This window comes from Rattus norvegicus, chromosome 3, assembly GCF_021556685.1.
Source record: "Rattus norvegicus strain SHRSP/BbbUtx chromosome 3, alternate assembly SHRSP_T2T, whole genome shotgun sequence".
In the NCBI taxonomy this organism is placed as follows: Eukaryota; Metazoa; Chordata; class Mammalia; order Rodentia; family Muridae; genus Rattus; species Rattus norvegicus.
This window is the reverse complement of record NC_141536.1, coordinates 154,566,473-154,588,998: the sequence shown is the minus strand read 5'-3', so window position 1 is coordinate 154,588,998 and position 22,526 is coordinate 154,566,473. Positions and strand designations below refer to the sequence as shown.

The 22,526-nt window shown below is 45.7% G+C and overlaps 1 protein-coding gene across 34 annotated transcripts in view; it reads right to left on the bottom strand.

The window, feature by feature from the left end:
* Positions 1–22,526, bottom strand: part of Ncoa3 (nuclear receptor coactivator 3) — an 83,248-nt gene that overhangs the window by 14,352 nt on the left and 46,370 nt on the right. For 4 of the 34 annotated variants that reach the window (NM_053454.1, XM_087654800.1, XM_087654804.1 and 1 more), the window contains 15 exon segments: positions 90–261; positions 1,204–1,330; positions 1,547–1,840; positions 2,155–2,349; positions 3,990–4,119; positions 5,367–6,235; positions 6,351–6,727; positions 8,117–8,264; positions 8,509–8,649; positions 9,347–9,445; positions 9,559–9,744; positions 10,805–10,979; positions 12,586–12,686; positions 13,151–13,323; positions 13,505–13,609. In NM_053454.1, coding sequence (NP_445906.1) covers positions 90–261; positions 1,204–1,330; positions 1,547–1,840; positions 2,155–2,349; positions 3,990–4,119; positions 5,367–6,235; positions 6,351–6,727; positions 8,117–8,264; positions 8,509–8,649; positions 9,347–9,445; positions 9,559–9,744; positions 10,805–10,979; positions 12,586–12,686; positions 13,151–13,323; positions 13,505–13,590 — 3,273 coding nt within the window. In that variant the 5' untranslated portion in view covers positions 13,591–13,609. 34 annotated transcript variants of the gene reach the window in all.

Here is a 22,526-nt window from a genome sequence, read left to right as displayed (position 1 = left end):
GACACAGAGGTGCACGCAGTCTTACTTTAAGCCGTGTTTGTCCACATGAATGTGCAGACACTGCTGTTCCCACACTGACTGCCACTCACCTGACTCACAAGCTCGGGAATTCCCAGGGCCCTGTCGATCTCCTCCAGGCCTGTGGCGTCCGTGTTGCTCAGGAGCGTGTGCAGCTGGTCCAGCAGAGCTCTCTCATCACTCTGGCCTTCTGGGTTAGAAGGCGGCCCGAGCAGCTCATCCAGGGAATTTCTAAGAAGAGGCCTAGAGAGACACCTGAGTCAGCTCCAATGCTGCTGGGCTGGAGGTGATGAGGACCCATGTTCCCCAGCCAGGACCACAGAAAAGCAAACCAGCGCTCTTGGGCTGGTGCTGGTTTTGTTTGGGTTTTTAAGTTTTCCGAGAGTCTCGCTATATAACTAAGTCTAGCCTCAAACTCACAGCCAGCAGTCTCTCCTGTTCAGCGCTAAGTGCTCAGAGTTATAAAATGCCCACCCTGACGCTCAGGTAAAGTCTGTGTTTCCGCTGACCTCTGGCCTCTGCATCTTTTTAAAAAGGACGGGGTAGGGACGTTGCTCAGTGGTAGTTGATTGAACAAATTAAAGGTGCAGAACGAACCCCAGCCTTTTCTGTTGTTACAAAAGGAAAAGATAGTGTAACAGGTCACTCCCACCCAGACGACTGAAATATTTAGATGATTTTAGAAAATAATGATCCATTATTCAAAAGGTTAATCATTAGGGGATAGAGAAATGGCTAAGCAGTTATGGGTTCAGTTCTCAGCACCTACATGAAGGCTCAACATGTAACTCCAGTCACGGGGACCTGACACCCTCTTCTGGGCTCCGTGGACACTGCATACGTAGGCAGCCATGAAGGCAAACATTCATATGCATTTTTTAATTTTTTAATATTTTTCTAGAAAAACTGAGGCACAGTATCTGAATACCACTTATAAACCTAAGAGAGCTTGTCTTTTCCAACTGCAGCTGACCACTCTATGGGAGATCACCGCTAAGAGACCTTTTGGAAGTCCTGAAGGCTGAACTGTAGCTCTGCCTCCTCTCCCCTTCCAGATGCCCTGCCTCAGCACCAGCAGATGGCAAGGTCAACAATAACAAGGTCTCCCATACACTCCCAGAGTTGCCTCTGCTCAGACTCTTAAATCCAACGTAAGCATTCCCACATCACAAAATAAAACCCTACCTATTTTGAGCCCCATGAGGACCTTGTTCCATCGAGAGCATGCCCTCTGGCCACGATCCGGGTTGGTTAGATGGCACTGCTGGGCTATAGGGACTGACGCCCATTCCCATGGGAACCTCACCAGCTCCTGGGGGAGCAAAACAGTATGTTCATCCAGGTGGTAGCACACCCCTTTAACCCAACACTCACAAGGTAGAGGCAGGGGATCTCTGAGTTCTCAGCCTGGTCTACAGACTGAGCTCCAGGTCAATCAAGACTACGAAGAGAAACCCTGTACTCAACCCTACCCCACCCCCATGCTCAAAAGAACAATTTTCATTTTTTATTGAAAGGGACAGCCTACTCATTTGAAGCATCTGCTGCTGCTGCTGTTGCTGCTGTTGCTGCTGCTGTTGCTGCTGCGGCTGCGGCTGAGGCTGCAACGTTGGTCTTGCGCCTGGCAGTCTATTAGAACGAAGTGGCAAGGTAGGCCCGGAGCTCCCCAAGGCGGGTCTTGGTAAAGCTGCGCTGTAGTCTCCTCCAGCTCTTCCCAGGGGACTTGAAGCCAGAGGCTCCATTCTGCTGGCCCTTGAGTTCGCTAAACCCCAGTCTCCTGAGGAGGACGTCGGATTCACAGGAACGTTTCTGTTTGGTCCACCTAAAATGGATAGAGCTCACTCAAGTCTTACCCAACACATAACACAAAAGCCCCTCTTGCGCTGGGAGAAGCATTAAAAACTACTGTAGCTGGGACTGTCACCCTGAGAGTGGGGGTGGCCAGCGACAAAGACAGTAGCTAGAAGCCTCCACTCCCACACATTTGTTACAGGTTAGACGGGTGGCCTGAACCAATGGCTATTTAAGATACAGCATGAAAGGAATAACATATTAAAAGTATATTAGTAAAAAATTAAAATATAAAGTTGTTACTTGGTTTGAATGTTTAAATGATTACTCATAGACATAACCTACCCATATTGGCACCGTAATTCTCCTGACTATCCATCATTCTTGGATTCCCAGCCAGTATGGGCTGTTTTGGTAACACAGGGAAAGCACTGACATTCTTCACTGGCGGAACTGAGCCAACAGACACGGGGCTGTCTAGAGACAGCGCTCGGTTATATGGAGGGCGCACAGACTGCACAGGCTGTGGACTTCGCAAACCTGTTGGAAACACAGAAGTTTACCACATTAGTATCCCTTGCTAATTCAATATTTTAAGTAAGAAACAAATACTACTAAGTCCCACACAAAGTCTTCCTCATAAAAACAAACACAGCCATTTTCTTTAACAAAATAAGTATGTCAAAAAGAGAAAAAAAATCCCTAATTCCAAATCAAGTACAAACGATACTCTGTGTGTTGGCCCAAGTGCCAGCACTCGGCTGTAGGCCAGTGAGCTCATGTGCGATGTGTGCCTTGGCTCCGCAGACCATGTTTAACAAGCACAAGGTTCGGTACAGATCCCCAGCACCACACAGGACGGGGGAGGATGGAGAGGTAAATGGAGCAATGTTTTTAATTCCTACAGGTTCTTCCTGTACTCATGAAGTATATTCCCTACTTACAACCTTACGATAAAAAATAAAATGTTAAGCTGCCTTCCAATCAAACAGGAAATAAACCCAACCTTTGACTAATCTGAAGAGTCAGTTTGGGAAACAGTGCAACTAAAAGTAATGAGACCCTGTTGCCAAAAAAAAGGAAAGAGGGCAACAGTAATTTCTAGGTGTGCTGGCCATGTCTTAGTCCCAGCGCTCAGAGGGCAGAGGCGGATGAATCTCTGTAGTTTCAAGGCCAGGGTTATCCTTTCTCAAAGGGAGAACGGGAAGGAGGAGGGTCCGATGTAAAGAAGAAACAAAGGAGGGGGAGAGAGAACGGAGAACAGAAGTAAGCAGCATGAGACGACTGTAAATTATTCTTTTTTTACTTAATACAACAACATGCCCTTGATAGAACACTGAGCTCGCATCCTTTAACAGGGAAGGAAGGGTTCGAGTAAAAACCAAACAGAAAGAGGTACCTCTCAGGGTTAAATGACACGTGTTTAATTCAACTGTCCATGATGGAAAACGTCTACCCCCAAGGCTCAGGTATGGATTCTCTAAGTCTCACAGTTACTGGTACATTAATTAGAAGGGAACCTAAGAGGGGACCAGTCAGCTAGCAGCCAAGACACCTGCTGCCAACCTGACAGACTAAGTCCCAGCCACTCCAGGACCCACATGGGAGGGGAGAGCCACTTCAGGTTGTCCTTTGACTGTCCCATGCTGTAGCACATGCATGCATGCATGCACACACATACACACACAAAAATAAATTAAATGTAATTTTTAAAAAGGAAAAGTCAGGTCTGGAGAGATGGCTCAGCGGTTAAGAGCACTGACTGCTCTTCCAGAGGTTCTGAGTTCAAATACCAGCAACTACATGGTGGCTCACAACCATCTGTAATGGGATCCCATGCCCTCTGCTGGTGTGTCTGAAGATAGCGACAGTGTACTTATATACAATAAATAAATCTTGAAAATTTTAAAAGAAGAAAAGCTTTAAGAAGGAGGAGGAAAATAACTAACACAAACAACGTCAGTGGGTGCAGGGAACCAGAAGGGAGAGTGCGTCTGAAGTTGCAGGCTCTGCTGCATCCAGGTCTTGGTGTAAGCAGACATGCACCTGTGCTGAGAGAGCTGTGACGCAAGTCTGCATCCGACATGGAGCTCATTGGCTAAGTCTCCTCACAGAGACCATGTCTCAAGCTCCCACCCAACCTCACCCCTCAAAAGAGAAAAGCTCTGGTCCTTCCTTACCCAGAGAACTTGGTCCTGCAAACATCTGCTGTTTGGCCCCTGGGTGACTGCCATTTGTAGGACTGTTGTAGAAGTCAGAACTAGTCAAATCTCCAAGAATAGCATCTAGGTTATCCAGGTCTCCCGATACCTGAAAGTGAACCTTTTCAAATTATTCTACATGTAACACCAGATGCAACTATCATGCCATCAGCAAAAGAAGCCCTAAACAGGCACCAGTAAAACACAGCAGTGGTGTAGGGTGTGGTGGTGTGCACTCTGAGTCCCAGGACAGCTAGAGACAGACAGACAGTAAGACTCTCTCTCCCCCTCTCCAAAGAAACGTATCAACAACAAAGCAGACAAACACAGAACCCCAGCAGTAAACCCGAAGCCATGACCTGAGATAACAATGCCCCGGCAAAGGCTGCTGTCCTGTGACCTCCCCCCATCTCCACCTCAGCTGTCGGTTTAGCCGCTATGATAAGTCTCGGACTCTGCTGGCCCGAGCAGCACCCTTTGCTCTGCCACTGTTTCCCACGACAGGTGGCTAGGATTCATCCTTAGCGGCAGGAACCTCCGTCTGTCTGTAACTTTTCTGGTAAGTGGTGTTTACCAAGGCATCCACAGGCGCACAGAGACGGGCCCTGCCAACAGACATGGTGAAGGGAGCCTGTGGCCTATGAAACACTCGTCTGTCTTTCTCATTCTCCCTAGAACAGTGCTTACTCGGGGTTAGCAAGATGCTTTTGCAGACTGTGTTCGTATGCACGAACTTCCGCACTTTAGTGGGGAAATGATGCTGCTAAATTCAAACTTTTCTTCCTTTTCTTTTTTGCTCCCCCACCCACCCCTCAAACTTTTCTTAATAACCATCTACCATGTCATTAACAACCTAATCTGATCATTCCAACATAACCACTCCCGTGAAAATACTTCAGACTGACCGCTAAAAACTTATATAGGGTCAGTAAGATGCTTGCTGAGCAAACCTGATACCGCCAGTTCAACCTCCAGCCCACAATGGAAGGCATGCATGCACCACCCCCTCACACACATGAACACTTTTTAACATACACCCCCCCTCTCTTTCTCTCTCTCTCTCTCTCTCTCTCACACACACACACACACACACACACACATTCTCTCCTCCCTCCCCTCACACACACACAACTAAACTCTCAAACACACACTCTCTCACATATGCACAGCAACCATAGTGAATGAAACCTCAAGGTTATCCTTCAATTTAAGACCACCAGTCTATAATGTCGTTATAGCCAACTGTAATTGTTATAAACAACTGCACCGTTTAACAATTGATAATGTTGTTACACACTGCAAGTGTAGGGTTTGTGACACTAAACTGCACAAACAAATGAACAGAGAGTGCCTCACCTCCTCACTTGCCTCTGTCTTAATTTTCGGGTCTTTCTCTTGGCCGGAGCTGGGATTGGTGGAGCAGCTGCACTGACTCAGTTTACTGTCCCCTCCGTCCGCTTGGGGCTGCAGCTCTTTGGCAAGCACATCACTGGGGTCGTCCCTGTCCAGCAGGTATCTAAGAAGGGCATTATTCTCCTTCTTCTTAGGACTCAGCTGCTCCTGCCTGACACTCCCTTCTCCACCGGAAGCAGTACTGCTAGTGTCTTTCCCAGTGGCTTCTGCAGTGATCTTGGCGACCTCCGCTGGTGAGTTGCCATTTTGCAGCAACTTGTGCAAAATCCGGTGTTTCTCTTGCAACAGAGACCCATGCATATTGGAGGTGGAAGACACTGCTCCTGATGTCGAGGACGACACTCCAGAGGGGCTGGTGACACTAATGGAAGAGTCTTTGCAATTTGAATCCAGGGGAGAGTTGGTCAAGGAGGAATGGCCTCGGTCATCCGAGGAGCATGTGAGTAACTGCAGCAGTTTCTTGTGGCCTTTGCTTTCCAGGGGTCCCCTGGGAGTCTCTGACGCCTCCCCACTGTTCTCCTTGTTTTCTTTGTCACTGGGGTGATCCCTGCTGTTTGATGGACACACCGAACTCTCCACTGGGTTCTGTTCACAGTATAAGCCTAGAGGGCTCTTAGAATCCTGACTGCTCGCTTTACTTGGCTGGTTTATATTCATATTGGGAGAGTTATCCAATTTGGGGCCTGGTGAAGACAGAGTAGATAAAAGAGAGGTTCCCACACCTTCGCTGATGGCTTGCAAGGCACTGAGGGAGCTGCTAGAAAAGCTGTGGCTCCCTGTGTTGCCAGAAGAGCCCATGGGCGAGTGCACGCCTGCACATGAACAGAGACCAGGAGAGACTGTCAGACACGCTAAGACAACACAACCTCTGAGCTCTGACTACATACAACGGACAGGGGTGCGGAAACAAAACGGAACTGTGGATACCTGCAGCAGGAGAGAACTGGTGTGAGGCCATCTTTGGGCTCCCACGATTACGAGGAGAAATCATGATGTTCTGCTGGTTGGGGCCAAGACCAGGACTGCCGTGTGGGGGACTGCTCATGTTGAGCCCATAGCTGTTGCTCTGGTAGGAAGATGGCGACTGCAGGCTTTGTCCTGGGGTCAGCGAGGCTACACTACTAGAAGCCCCATACCTAGCTCCAGCCATCTGCCCTGTGTTGCTGGGGTCGGCCACGCCGTAGGTCCGGCTGCCCAGCATCTGCACACTCTGACTTGGAGACAGGCTCATGCCACACCCTGCTGCAGGAGGTCGGATGCCTTGTCCTACAGGATTCGGGTTTGGTCTACATCCATTCTGTTCTCTGCAAGCAAACACACACACGTTCTACTTTAAAACTGCAGCACTACATAAAGGGAGGTGTAGGGGAAGGAAGAGAGGAGAGAGCTGCCTAGGAGCACACACTAGGCGTCACTCCAACACCAGGTGGAGAACCCCATGTAGGTGCTAATCACCAAGTCAACCCAGCAATACTTTGACTTCTTTTTAATTTATAGATTTAATTTAATTGGTATTTTGTCTATCTGTCTGTCTGTTCACCATATGCATGCCTACTGTCTGCGGCAGAGCTCCCCTGGAACTAGAGTTGTAGATGGCGGGGGAGTCGCCTTATGGGTGCTAGGAATCAGACCCTCTGCAAGAACAGCTGTTCTTAGTAACGGAGCCATTTCTCTGGCCCCTACTTTTCCTGTTTTTATATAGTACTGGGATTCAGAGTCTCCCACGTGCTAAGCCAGCTCTCTAATATTGAGCTGTATTCCAAAGCCCATTGGTAATTTTGAAACAAGGTCTCATCTCACAAAATTACTGGGGCTGGCCTTGAATTCGTGAACTCAGTTGGGCCCAGGACTTGAGATCCTGCTGCCTCAGCCTCCCGTGTAGCTAGAATAACAGGTCACACCACCAGATCTAAATTATGGGATTTGTTTGTTTTGGTTTGTTTGTGATTTTTTTGTTTGGCTTTTGTTTGTTTGTTGTTTGCTTGTTTTGAGATGGGTCTCATGTAGCCTATGGTAGCTTTGAAGTCACTATGAAGCCAAAGATTTTCCTGCCTCTATACAGGAGTCCACTACTGTCCCCAGTTTATCCTGTGCTAGGAACTGAACCTGAGGCATCATGCAAGGAAGGCTGCCTTTTACCAGCTGAGCTGCATCCCCAACAGCTTTAAATGAGCCAGAAGATCTAAATGAGTGACATCAGTGCTGAGCGGCTCTGACAGCCATGTGATCTGGAGCCTCCAAGGTCTCATTACAATAGCTGACCTACCCGGGACTTAAGCCTGGAAGCATAGGCCAACTCCAACGATCATGAATGAACCTCTCCCTATGCAGTTTGCTTACCACTGATAACATCGGCAGTAACACCTTTTAGTACCTAGTACTTACATTTACATTTTACTTTTTATTCGAAACCCAGTCCCTAGAAGCAATGTAAATATAACACTAGAAATGGAAGGTAACAAGGTACCCACTACCCTCCCAACACACCACCAACCTCACCTTCATCCCCCACACACACACCCAGGCCTTACCCAGGAAGCAGTTATTTACTGGAAAAGTAGAAATAAAACATTAAAGAAAACATACTCTTAAGAACTTAAATTTACTTCATGGAATCCAACAGCTTCCCTCCCTTCTCTCCCTGCCCATCAACAGCAAAGCATCCTGGGACAAGGGTGCTTTAGCGTCATCACCTCTGAAGGAAGTGGGTCGAGACGAAGCCATGACGATCATTCGTTACAGGATTGCGGAAGAGTTTGCTCTTTGTCTGAGCACTCACAATAGTTCCATCAGCCAATGAGAAACGATACACTGGGGTCTCTGCATGGCCATGAATGTAAGCTATTGGGGAGAAGCACACCGTTACTAGTATCTGAGACTAGACGGATGCATACAGAAACAGACCACACTTCAAGTACAAAAGCGTGTTAATCAGTGACACACACAAAGTATACAACAGCTCTGCTCAGACCATTCCCTCTCCCACAACCCCAAACAGCAGAACAAGGGCTGACCACACAGTGCGTGCCCTACAGTACCGTCAACATCAGCACCAAAGCCAACTCCAGATGCCTGCCTTCCTCACCTTCCTGATAGTGACGCTTCTGGGACCATGACTGTCCGTCATTCAGACTGAAGAACCTCTGGATACACCTTCGGATTGTGTCTTCGAAGCCAGGCCTCATGGAAGATCTAAGTGAGTTTGTATCTATATTGACAACCTTCCCTATTAAAGATAAAAACAGAAGATTCTAGCCCTGCCCGGAGAGCCTGCTGCTGCTTAGCTGACCAGCACTGACATGGAGTGGACAGTCTCAGCTCTGCCTTCTGTCCTAACACAGCTGGAGGCTGCTCTAAGTCTGCATGTCCTGCTGTGGGACAAAAAAAAGTGCACTGTCTCCAACTAGTCGTAAGCAGAGCTGCTCGTAGGAAGCCTGCCACTGCACGGGATGTGTCTTTTATAAGGCCAGGTGCCTAAAGGAAGTTTATTTAGCTACACTTAATGTTACTTAGAGGAAAAATTAAGACTGCTAAATCAGAGACACAGAAAGTGAGAGCAAGCCTCAAGAAGAGGCTGCTTCTGACAGATCAAATAACAATAATGTATATGTCACGGGGCTGTGGAGAGCCAAGTTCATTCTGAGCACACAGGAGGAAAACTAGGGAAAGTGGCATAAACTTGTAATCTCAGAGCTGACAGGGCAGAGAAAGAGGACCCTGGGCTGGGCTGAAAAACAGGTATCAGCACGTAAAGGTGCTTGGTGCTGACCTCTGTTCCTTGCTTGGAGCCACAGGTAGAAGAAGAGTGACCTGTGACAAGTGCACACACATGAACTCACAGAAACATCAGTGCACACTCATGCACACAAAGAACCAGAGGAATAGGAACAGTTTCCAAGTGGAGGCACACTGGCTGGTCTTACCTGAAAGGTCGTGCCTGGTTATAAAGCTCTCAGGACTGGATGGGAACGGCCGGTCTGTAGTCACACGGCGAGCCACACAGATCATACAGCACTGCAAGTCTACAAGTGAAGGTCACCAAGTCAGATTACAAAGACTTAGCTGTGACTAACATCACCAGGCACACAGCATCAGTAAAAGGGGTTAGGACAGGCACAGTGGACCTGACTCTCACCTTCCCCTTCTTCCAGCATAGCGCGAGGCTGAGACAGGGCGAAGCACTGCATTGTTTCATATCTCTGGCGAGTTTCAGGACTGGCATTCGTGTCTTCCAAGATATCATGTGTTTTCATCAGCATACGACAATTAAATGTATGGCTTTTTTGTCTCTGGTTCTCATTCGTCCAAGAAACTCCATTAACTTTGGAAAACAAGTTGAAATTATTCTTTATAAGCCAGGTAAAACTCAGCAAAACTATTAAAGAATTCAAGCTGGGGCTGGCTCTTGCTCTTGCAGAGGACCTGGCTTCAGTTACCAGGACCCACATGGTGGCACAGTCACCTATAACTCCAGTTCCAAGGAATCTAAGGCACTCTGCTGGCCTTGGGTACACAAGTGATGCACATGCATACATTTGAGCAAAACATTCATCATATACACGAAATCTTTAAAAATTCAAGCTAGAATTTTGGAATGGCTGGAAGGGTGGCTCACTGGTTAAGGGCACTTAGCTGCTCTTCCCGAGGCCAGAGTCTGGTTCTGAACACCCATATTAGGCAGCTCATAAGCACCTTCAACTCCAGCTCCAGATAATCTACTGTCCCTTTCCGGTCCCCATGACCCTGGAGTAACACATTCACATGGACACATACATACAATCTTGAAGAACCCACGCTATACGGCAGGGCAATGTGCTGGCCCAGCCACTAAAAGGGCCAAAAATGAGGGCTGGAGAGCATCCTGGGCAATACATGAGACCTTACATAGAAACAGAAGAACAGTGGCCAGTATCTTTTCTTACCACACAACTCCCATGCGGTGACACCTACATAGAACATTGATATGGCAACACCAAGGCATCTGAGTGAGCTCAGCCTCACCACGTGTCCCACTGAACATTTGGGCCCCATGGAAAACGTTTGAGTCCACTGAGGTCAAACTGAAAATGTTCCTGGCAATCACTTAGTAAGTCTCATTTTCTGGTGTCCTAAAAAGCACATTCAATCTCTTAAGAAATAACTAGGAAAAAAATTAAATGTATTTAGAAAACATTTCTATGCATCCCTGTAGCCTGGTATGGCAGCACACATCTGTAATCCCAGCACACGAGACAAGACAAAAAAGGAGAATCATTGAATCATAGATTCGAAGCTAGCCTGGAGCACACGGTAGGGCCATAGATTCAAAGCTAGCCTGGAGCACACAGTAGGACCCTGCCTTCCTCTCAAACAAAATACAAAGAAAAAAAAAAAGAGCGCACCTGTGGATTTTGGTACGTGTTTAAGAAAGTCCTTCCGGTCCTGCTCATGTAAGATGCTGTAGACACTTGTGTTAACCAGGTCCTCCTGCTTGTACTGCAGATACTGTGTGACATTTTCTGACACAAATACAATGTTTCCATCTCGGTTCACCACAAACAGAAAGCCATCCAGTGCCTGCAGTGGGATGTATTAATACTATTATGAAAACCATATCCATCCCCAAAAACATTAAACCCTTTCCCCCGTTTTTGCCAGCGTTTGAGTTAGGGTTCAGGTTAGGGTCATACTTGCAAATAGAGCATTTAAAGGGTCAATAGTATTAAGAGGACCCAATCCAATATAACTGGTGTCCTTATAAGGACAGATTAAAAATACACCAGGGAGGCATGCTCAGGGAAAAGGCCATATTAAGACACAGTAGCAAGAAAGAGCTACTCAGGAGAAACAAGCCTGCCAACAGCCTGATCTTGGACTCCAATCTTCAAAACTGAAGAAAGGTTTCAGTTGTCTGAGTCACCTACTCTGTGACATTCCGTCACTGCAGCCTTAGCAGAGGAAGACTACTGCCTTGTTTATAAGGAAAATTTGAGGAGGGGTGGAGGGGTGGGGACACTAGCCCAACAATTAAAGTTAACTTAGCCAACCATCGGTTCTATTAACATTAACATGATCATTTCAGGGCATGAAAAGAAAAAGAAAAAGGGCAAGTAGGGAATGACATATCATACAGCTTTAACCCCAACATTTAGGAAGTAGAAGCAGGAATTGAGGTCACCCTAAGCTATACTGCAAGTTCAAAGACAGCCTGGGCTAACACTACAATGTCTCCGAGGGGAATTGGCAGGGGGAAGCCTGTATGTTTTGTGACCTTGTCTCAAAAGACAACAAAGAAAAGAAAAAAATTAAAAATCATTCTTAGTGCTCCCCCAATTTTCCACCTGATCTCAAGTTACGCTATAGGAATTACCATCTGTTCCTGAACAAGAGCTTTAAAATGAATGAACACAAAGTAGTTGAAATGACTCACTGAAAGAAAGACCAGTTGTCAAGTAAACTTGCTGAAGCGCTCACCGGCCTGAAGTAGACACTGCGCCATGGTTAATCAGCTCTTTTCAAGGCAATTACTTTGAAAACATGCACATGTTTAATGTTTGAAATTGCCTCACAAGCTGGGGTGCAGCTCTGTCACAGAGCACATGCCTAGCATGCATGAGGCCCTGGCCTTCCCTCCCCAGCACCATGAATAAATTCTCCAAGAATACAGAGCTGAGGGTAGAGAATGTCGCTCTGTGGTAGCATGCTTGCCTGCTACAGTCACCTAGCCTGTGTGAGGCCCTGCGTTAACCCTGAAGTACGACAAAGGAAACACAAACTGGTGTGTGGTGCATGTGCAAGCCATCATGGGAAAATTCCTAGAAGGATCTGAACTGAATACACTAAGTAGCGCCTCTGGCTGTCACTGACCCATGAGGTTATGAGCTGCTCTATTCCAAAGACCTTCTTTGCTTCTGTGCACATGTGTTGAATTTTCATATTGTACACAGTGCATGTACAGTATTATATATAGTGTCAGGTGGGTGTTTTATGATTGCTATAATACTGAGCTCTGCTCCATGAGGGTAAAAACCATTTCTTCATTTCTAATCCCCACCATGTACGTACACACACACACACACACACACACACACACACACACACACACGCACGCGCCCCATATATAAACCACATGGTAAAACAGCCAAAGCACAAGAAGCTTTGGACATACAGCCCTCACCCCTACCTGTAGTAAAAGCGGTCCTAAAGAGTCTTTATCAATGACTCCCTGCCCTGTAGAAGACACATCAGCTTTCTGAACATCATCGTCACTGGAAATAGTTTTCCCTGAAGAGACAAAAGGAAGGCATCACGTTGAGCAGCACTACCTCAGCCCTTACACAAACAAACACACACACACACACACACACACACACACACACACACACACAGAGTGGGGGGGTAGTATGCACATAACCACATAACCATGCAGAACACTCACTGGCTGGTAAGAGAATGCCACCACAACTGAGAAATATTAAACCTCATGGTTCCCAGGAAAGCAGAAGACACCCGGCTCCCTTTGTGCTCACGTGCTAATCCTTAGGCCCCAGCTTCCCTCCCACCCGCACGCTGCCAGATGAGGAACACCAGTCTTCTGCCCATCCTGTTGTTTCTTAAAACCAAAGCTAGTCAACTCATGGGATCTTACCCAGCATGAGTGAGGCCCCACTCAATCTCCTTGATCCAAAATGGGAAGGAGGGTATTTCGTATATATCAGAAGTCCAACACTTGGGTGTTTTTGTCTTACCTTGTTCTTTTATTTGGCGTATCTGTCTCACTGTCTCCTTTAAAATGGCACATTTGTCTGGTTTGACGTTGAAGTTGTCAATGTCACTAAGATTTGCAGATATCAGCTCGGCCAGTTCCTCTATGTACTTGCTCTCCTGCTCCCGTCTCCACTTTTCACCACTGTAGACAAGACTGGAAGATGGAGAAAAGAAAGCCACCACTCACACCTCTCAAGAAAGCTCTGAGCAGATCTGCCCCTATTACACGTCAGTTTCATGTGGAAATAAACTAAACCGGAACCATCTTCCAGTAGCCACTGGCCCTGAGAAACGTCAGCCCCCTCTTGCATCTGGAAATGGAGACAGCCACCTACCCTTGTCCTGGAGCGTCACAGGGCAATTTGCGTTTCCGAGACTCAGTGGCCAGTGGATCCAAGGAACTTTCACCCAGTCCACTCATCCTGACCACAGCTCAGCAGCTACGAGAGAAGAGGTGGCGAGATTGAAGCACTAAACCATGCATTTTCGATGAAGATGTCACATGGTAGAACGGCTGTATCCTGTGGTCCTGTGGTGTTTCTGTTAGGAATGAGTGTGTTTGCACAAGCTCAGAGCTCAGGTGAGGGCGTGGTGGTGCAAGCCTCTAACCCCCCAGAAGGCTGTCAGGAACAGTAAGTATCCTGGGTAAGCCTGGGCCTGTGTGCACATCACAGACTATCAGGACTTCAATCTCAAAACAATTCTGAATTTTATTCATATCCAAGTAGAACACAGATAAAAGTTGCCCACTGACTTGGTAAGAACTCTTCAAGTAGTGAGCCCAGGCTAAGTTACAAGATTTATTTTTACTTTCTGTGTATGAGCTTTGCCTACATGTATATACAACTGTATACACATATGTACCATGTATACGTGGTGCTCCCAAAAGCCACAAAAGGCTGTCAATCCCGTGGAGCCAGAGCTAAGATGCAGTTAGGACCCACGGCGCAGGCATGCTGGGGACAGAGCTCGTCCTCCAGCCCCAAACTCTTTCTCTAGGTAGCACTTCTGTCCACTGGATCATTCCTCTTCCACTGTTAAGTCCAAATTAGCCTAGACTATCTAAACTACCTAAAAACTACCCTGTGCTCTACTTAAAGCACAGCTGCAAAACCAGATACACTCTACACGACGGGGGTGCCCTAAGCCACACCTCGGCCATTACTTACATACTGACTTTCGGAAAAATTACAGATCTTGGTAAGTTTCAAACACTAAGACGATAAGTACAAGGTCTTTTTGAGCTTATAATGTAAGGGCTCTATTGAGCCTCTTTTACTAAGGCTTTCGTGTACGGTAAACTCTTGCTTGAAAATGACAATCACTGTCTAAAGAATCCCAAATCTCCAATGGGGCATCTAGTCAGTCAGCCAGCCAGTCTGCAGGCGTGCCACTAGGTGGCATAATACCACAAAGGCCAGTTTAGAAAGAAACCCACACGATCAAACTTGAACTCTATGCGTCATGTTTGTTTTGAGACAGGGCCTCACTGCCCAGACTGGCCCGGAACCCATAGTTGTGGCTGGCCCTGAGCTCCAATCCTCCTGCCTCTGCTTCATACTGAGACAAGCACTCTGTCATATCTGTGGTCACACACACCTTTGAACCCTCTAGAGTGTCAGACTATAGCATCATGTAGACGGACACAGTGATGAACAGTCAAGGGTGGTTCTCTCAAAGACAGAACTACAGCCATGATTATTTTTAAGCTGAGCAACGCTGAGCACTTCCACACCTATTGACTTAACTCATTCCAAAACTCTACACAGTATCTTCTTGCCCTTGGGTTACTGAGCTCAAGCTGCACACCCACGTGCAGAACGGGGATGAAGAGCAGTTCTTGGTTTGATCTACACTCTCCAAAACAGGTCTGACTGTGCTGTGAAATACAGACCAGTGCACCGCACACAGGGAGTTCATAAATGCCACCACCAACAGCACAGAACGGCAGTCAGAACACCATTGCGTGCTATCAAATCTAATCTGTTTCTGTGTCACTCAGAAGGACCATCTATGACAACGTTCAAAATGAACAAGAAGCTGAAAGACTATGTGGACAGACACAAACACTCCCTGCCTTTGTGTAGGTCACAGCCAAGCTCGCCAAGCATACAGCAGGAAATGAGCATGAGTGGAGTGGTGCCAACTTAATGTAGATGAATACCACAAAGACTGACAGTGGCTCCCTCAAAAAACATTAAGATGTCAGCATACGGCTTAACATAAACCAACTTCCTTTTTTTGTTGTTTTTTTTTTTTTTTTTTTTTTTTTTGAAGCCTGAAGCACAAGGACACACTTGACCAAAAGGAAGAAACAGTGAGAGGGCTCAGAGGGCAGGCAGAGGAGCCTGCCTCTGTTCTTGGCCACCAGAGATCTATCCTGGGACCCAGGAGCTGGAAGGAAAGAATACATGTTTTCTGTACTCCATTTGTAGACTGAGGCACTTGTGCACACACAGGCACACAAACGTTTAAAAAAGATTAAATGAAAAATCTCATTGTTAGTGTTCTGTTTGAGCAAGTTATTTTAAGGCCTGAGAAAAACCTTATCGTACCAAAATGAGAGTAGGGGGATTACCCAATGATAAGGCAGCAGAGACTGGTTAAGTCTTTCCCTTTCCCAGGTTAGTTAGGCAGGGAGAGGAGTGGATGACAGAGCAGCATCGCATTGAACTTCTCACAGCACCGGGTGATGATCCATGATGACCCCCACCACACACACACACATGTGATTAGTTCTGTTTACAGATAGGGAAGTGGTTAAATAGCTTGCCACTTGTATCCTAACTAGATCTAGAATGGAAGAAACTATAACATACTCTATAACCAACCAAACCATCACCAAAACAAAGTTCATGCCGTAATCACACAACCTCCAACCAGGTAACAAAGCTTCTCGGCTTCTCAGTAAAAACATAAATAGTTGTGCCACCTGCTGGCCAGGGGTGTGAGGTAAGAGTGTGGGAGTTAGGGGTTACCTCCGCAGGCATTGTGCCTCCCCTTACCCAGTACTCCCCACGACACTGCCTGAACCGTGCTCTGCCAGGTCTAACACCACCCTGACTTCTACATGACTGTTTCTCTGAATAATCTCCGTCTCAAAGAGGTGCATTTTCAAACGGCATGCTCTGATTTCCTGCAGTTACAGTCAGACCTGAACCCCATCAAGGAACGCCCATGCTGCGCCCTGAAAAGCATGACCCGACTTCACTGTGCTTCAGAGCTTCGCATGTGTGACTTTTCAGTGAGTGCCAAGCACTGGGTAAAGCTGACCTTTCAAATTAGATATATTTACTGTCAAATAGATAATATTCCGTTATACAGTCTTTTTGTTTGTTGGTTTGTTTTTCCCCGAAACAAGGTTTCTCTGTATAGCCCTGTAGACTAGGGTAGTCTTGAACTCACAGAAATCTGCCTACCACCACAGCCTGGTTCAGATTTTAAAATCTACACTCATTCATAGCATCAATCATTCATCAGAGAAGACATCAGTAATGAAAGGGTACTTATGGTACCAGGATCAAATTCACCAACATTATGTTTAAAGGTAAAAGCCCAAATTTTATCATTGACCATCAGTGGTAGTTTAGCTAGCTCACTAACTATTTTAGGGGCTGGAAACCTGAGTTCAATCACCAAAACCTACAGTGCAGCTCACAACTCCAATCCCGGGGATCTGACACCCCCTTCTGACCTCCACAAGCACAAGGCACGAACATATGCACAGACATAATGTGTAGGCAGAACACCCATAGAGCAAAAATGAATACATCCTAGTTAAAGGTATTTCAGGGCTGAGCAGATAGCTTGCCTGAACTCAATACTTCAATCCACATAAAAGCCAGGGGCAGTGATGTACACTTATAATCCACATAACCCCCCATGCTGGGGGAGAGGCAGTCACGCGCGCGCGCGCACACACACACACACACACACACACACACACACACACACACAGATGGGGAAGATACCTGGGGCTCACTAGCTAGACAGCCTCGCCTAATTAGCTAGCCTCGGGCCTATGTAAGGTCAACCTCAAAATTAAAAGTGGGGAAAGGGGCAGGTACTGCAGTGAGATGACAAAGTACCTGGCCACCAAGTCTGATGATTTGAGCTCAACCTCCAGAAATCACAGGGTAGAAGTAGAGGCTGGACTCACAGCCTCCCAGAAATAAGGACAGAAAGTTGTCCTGTGACCCCCTTACAAATGCCATGGCACCAGCAAGCCAACACATTAAATAAAACACTCCTTCAATCTCAGTACTCAGAAGGCAAAGGCGGGCTCATCTATTGTTAGTTCAAGGCCAGCTTGGTCACTATTTCAAGTTCCAGTCCAGGAACAGCTACACAGAAAAACCCTGTCTCAAAAACAATAAAATAAGTAAATGAACAAGTTGTTCCCCACAATGAAGATTGTAGGCTACAATTTAAAACAGTTATTTAAACTGAATTAAGAAGGCCAAGAAATTCAAGAAAATAAGATATATAATAAAATCTTCTAATCAAAGTAGAAATAAATGCCCCGGATTAATAATAATTGATGCTCAAGGAGGGGTGCACTTGAACATGAGCACACACATAGAAATAGTAAATGTGAATAAAATTATCAATTTTCATAAATCTCAAAGAGTAAGAAGACAGTCACATCACTCAGTGTCTGAGTACCCTCAGTTAAATGTATCTGGTCAGCGCCATAGAAAAGGCCGGTCCCTCACTCAGCAGGCACATGCACACACTGACTCACACTACTTATCAGACAAACCAAATAAGGAAGGGAAGAGGAGAACAGCAGACCCATCTCAGAGTTGACTGCAATACTAGCAGGACCCTCCCACATTTACATCTCTGAATTTCAACTCCATTTCCTAAAAATAGAAATCTAGCATTTTTACAATGTAAAAGTGATTAAAAACCCTGTTTCCAACAGCAAAACTTGGCTCAATGTTTAGCAGACGTGGGCTTTTGCTCCAACAATACTGCCACCTATTAATGTTTTTAAAAAGAGATCTTTGAAAGCAGAATTCTGGTGTATGATTTAACCCTAGCACCCAGGGGATAGAGGCAGGCAGATCTCTGTGAGTTGTAGGCCAGCCTGATCTACAGCGTGAGCTTGAGTCCAGCAAGGACCACAAAATAAAATCCTCTCAAGGGGCTGGGGATTTAGCTCAGTGGTAGAGCGCTTACCTAGGAAGCGCAAGGCCCTGGGTTCGGTCCCCAGCTCCGAAAAAAAGAACCAAAAAAAATAAATAAATAAATAAAAATAAAATAAAATAAAATCCTCTCAAAACACAAAATAAAACAACAAAAAATCATGTTAATGCTCATAATTGATTTTTTTAAAAAACATGTATGAGTCTCTGGTGTGCATGTATGTCTGTGTACTATATGCATGCAGAATCCAAGGAAGGACGTTAGTTACAAATGGTTTGTATGTATACTGGGAATTTAACCCAGGTCCTTGAGAGGAGTCAGTGCTACTGAGCCATCTTCCCAGACTTTCATAGTTAATTCTTTCAAAAAAATAAAAGCAAGTTGGGCACTTGGAAAGCAAAGGCAGGAGATCTCCGAATTGAGGCTAGCCTGGTTGAGAGAGAGAGAGAGAGAGAGAGAGAGAGAGAGAGAGAGACAGAGACAGAGACAGAGAGACAGAGACAGAGAGACAGAGACAGAGACAGACAGACGGACAGAGACAGAGAGGCAGAGAGACAGACAGAGACAGACAGACAGAGAACTTGCAACTTGCAGCTCCCTCCTGTAAGAAGAGGACACTAGCCAATAGCCTTATTTAACTGAGAGTATCTTTCACTATACAGCATTCTTCGTAAAACAGTTTCCTTATGAGATGGTTTTCGGGGGCTGGAGAGATGGCTCAGCGGTTAAGAGCACCCGACCGCTCTTCCAGAGGTCATGAGTTCAATTCCCAGCAACCACATGGTGGCTCACAACCATCTGTAAAGAGATCTGATGCCCTCTTCTGGTGTATCTGAAGAGATGGTTTTCAATAGGCTCAGGATTTTTACATTTCTTTCTTCATAAACAACTTATCAAAAACCCAGATAAAAACACATGCACACAACTAATTAATTTTAACTTCTGGGGACCTAAGAAGCAAAGCCTGCAGAGTCCTGACAACAATTGCACATCAGTTGTACACGTACATGAACAACTCGGCAGTCAGAGCATGCCCCTGCTCCCGCACAAGTCAGTGTGATCTGCACACCGATGGTCCTAGGAGTCCATGGGTTCTGACATGCAGAGCCTATGCCAACCAGAGAGAGCATTCCTTTCTTTGACAAGCCTGCAACACGTTTTATTCTAAACCCCTTTTAATTATCATCACAATCAAATGTTTAAAAGCTAAGAACAAAGTTAAAAATCATTCCAATTCTATACTCTTGCTATCCTTCAGATCCTTTCCACAGCTGACCTACAGGGCTCCGGTCCCTAATCCCCCATTCTACATTGTGGCACACTTCAGGATATGGAAACTAAAGACAGGCTGGGCTCTCAAAGGACATTGCCAGACCACTGTGTGCAGATGTTATGTTTTTACCCCAATGGTCTTAAAACTGACCAAACAAAATTACACAGAAACAAATCAAACATCCCACATCGTTCACCTTCAGATGCTGTGTACTTGCAATGTGTTTAATATACAAGCCCATTAAGGATTTGGTTTCTCACTATTAATGGCAAAGTTAAAGCTTGGGAACATATGTTGAACATGTGTGTACATGAAAAGCTTTAAAAGTTGTTTGAAATGTGAAAATGAGTAAGGTTCCCGTTGCCCTTGATCGCTGTCAGCTGCCATGTGTCCGCCTGATACATAGTAACCCACAAAGCAGAGCCTAAAAAGGGGGATTCCGAATCCACCAGCCGCCTGCACTGATCACACACAGCTACCCAGGTCAGACGTGTAGTTTGCAATGTTAACTTCCAAATAGCACTGTACCTTAGTTTTTCCCTTTGGGACAGGGTCTGTAGCACGGACTGGCCTGGAGCTGGCTGCGTAGAGCAGCTAACCTCACACAGATGTGTTTGCCTTCACTCCTCAGTGCTGGAATGAACAGACTTTACAGCCTCACCCAGCCTAACATTCTTTTGGAAATGGATTTAGAAGCAAAGAATTGTAAGAAAGTAATTAAAAGTTTGGCCCCTAAAGGGCACAGCCATTTATGACAGCTGTACGTTATTCATTCTTTAAACTGCTAGCCTGACATTTAGGCCGATCACAGTTAATCTCAAAACTCGGCGCTATCGAGGTATATTCTCACTGACTCGAAGGCTGTTTACTATGTTACTTCTATGTTTACTCATTTGGGATATGGGGTGGGTATGTGGGGGTATGAGCACAAGTAACAATGGTGACTGTAGTAAACAAAGATGAACTCCAGGCCAGAGAGATGCACAGGGGCTGAAAGCACCAACTGTCCTTGACAAGGACCTGTGTCTATTTTCCAGCACCCACATGGTGACTCATCGCTATCTGTAATTCCTTCCAGGGGACCCAACAGACACAAGGTACATGATACACACATGCAAGCAAAACATTAATAACCATAAAACAGACTTTAAAAAGATGAATTTTACATTCCAGGAGTAATGTCACAGTTGAATAAAAAGTTAAAAATATGTTGAGTCTGAGAACAATCTGGACTATTATAGAAACACTAAATAAAAAGATTAAAAAAATGTTTTTAAAAAAAAAAAAAGGGCTGGAGAGATGGCTCAGCGGGTAAGGGCACTGACTGCTCTTCCAGAGGTCCTGAGTTCGATTCCCAGCAACCACATGGTGGCTCACAACCATCTGAAATGGGATCCGATGCCCTCTTCTGATGTGTCTGAAAACAGCTACAGTGTATACATAAACATAAAATAAATAAAAAGATTTAAAAAAAAGTTTAAAAAAAAAAACACACACACATGAATCCTGAAGTATTATTACCTATTCCAAAAGTGGAGTGGCATACTTAAAGGACACTAACTACCCTAAGCACTGGTCTGACTTGAGGAGTGAACCTGATTCTCCATACCAAGTGTCTTCTGAAAGCCTTCTGTACAGCATGGGACCTATGCTCTGTCTGCCAGGGAAGGGCACCCTTGTAAACTCAGCACTTGGGAAGCTCAGGCAGTTCTGACCCCAAGTTCGAGAGTTCACCATGAGCTACAGAGCAAGTGCCAGACTAGGCAGGGTGCCACAGTCAAACACCTGTAAGGTGGTTTGATCAAGTAAGCTGTGGTGATTTGGTTTATTTGGGAATAAGGGGCTGGTGCACATGCCAACAGTACCCGCCACAGTACAACGTTCTACACATTGCTAAGCCAGTGTCTGCTGTTTCTGCTCCCACATCTGCCTGCCCCTGGACTCCAGGAAGATTCTCCTGTCTCCGCCCCCATGTATGGCATCTTATGAGTGCTGGAATTACGGCGTATGCCATTGTGCCTGGCTCTTCATGAGTGTACGGCAATGGAACTCAGGTGGTGAGGCCTTTACCCACTGAGCAATCCTTCTGGGCCCAAAAGCTACTTATATTGTAAATATTATACTAAAATACTGAAACAAAATAATAAATGTATTGATACTCTTGCTTTCCTAAGTTCACTCTATATTCCAAATCTATACATCACTATCGGCAGCCTGCTTCCCGTGAACGATGACCTCCTAGAACACAAGGTGCTGGGGGTGACGGTTCAGACCTGCAATCCTAACACACAGGAACTCACGCAGAATCGCCAAGACCTCTATGTCAACCTGGGCCATACAGTGACTTATAGGTTATCCTGTACTACAATGTGAAACCCTGACTCAAAATATTGATAATAGCAAAATAAATAAATTAAAAAGATAAGGAGTTGGAAGGGGCATATTGGGAGTTCTAAGGGGGTTAGAGCTGTTGAGAATGTATGTGATCAAAAACCACTGTTTACATGGATGACACTCTAAAAGAATAAATTTAAAATATTCTTTTTAAAAATCAGCCATATCATTCCAGGTAAAAATAGCCATATCAAGTTGGAGAGATGGCTCAGCGGTTAAGAGCACCGACTGCTCTTCCAGGTCCTGAGTTCAATTCCCAGCAACCACATGGTGGCTCACAGCCATCTGTAATGGGATCCGATGCCCTCTTCTGGTGTGTCTGAAGACAGCTACAGTGTACTCATATAAATAAATCTTTTAAAATAAAATAGCTGTGTCTTTTCCATTTGTAACAAAACCACTTAACTGGCCCTAAATAGAAGAGTCATCAAAATCACAGTGCAAGTTTGGAACAAGCCTGACTGCAACAATGTTTAAAGGTTTTGAAAAACTAGAGTGAGCTAAGTGGATGGCACATGCCTGCAATCCCTCACACCAGG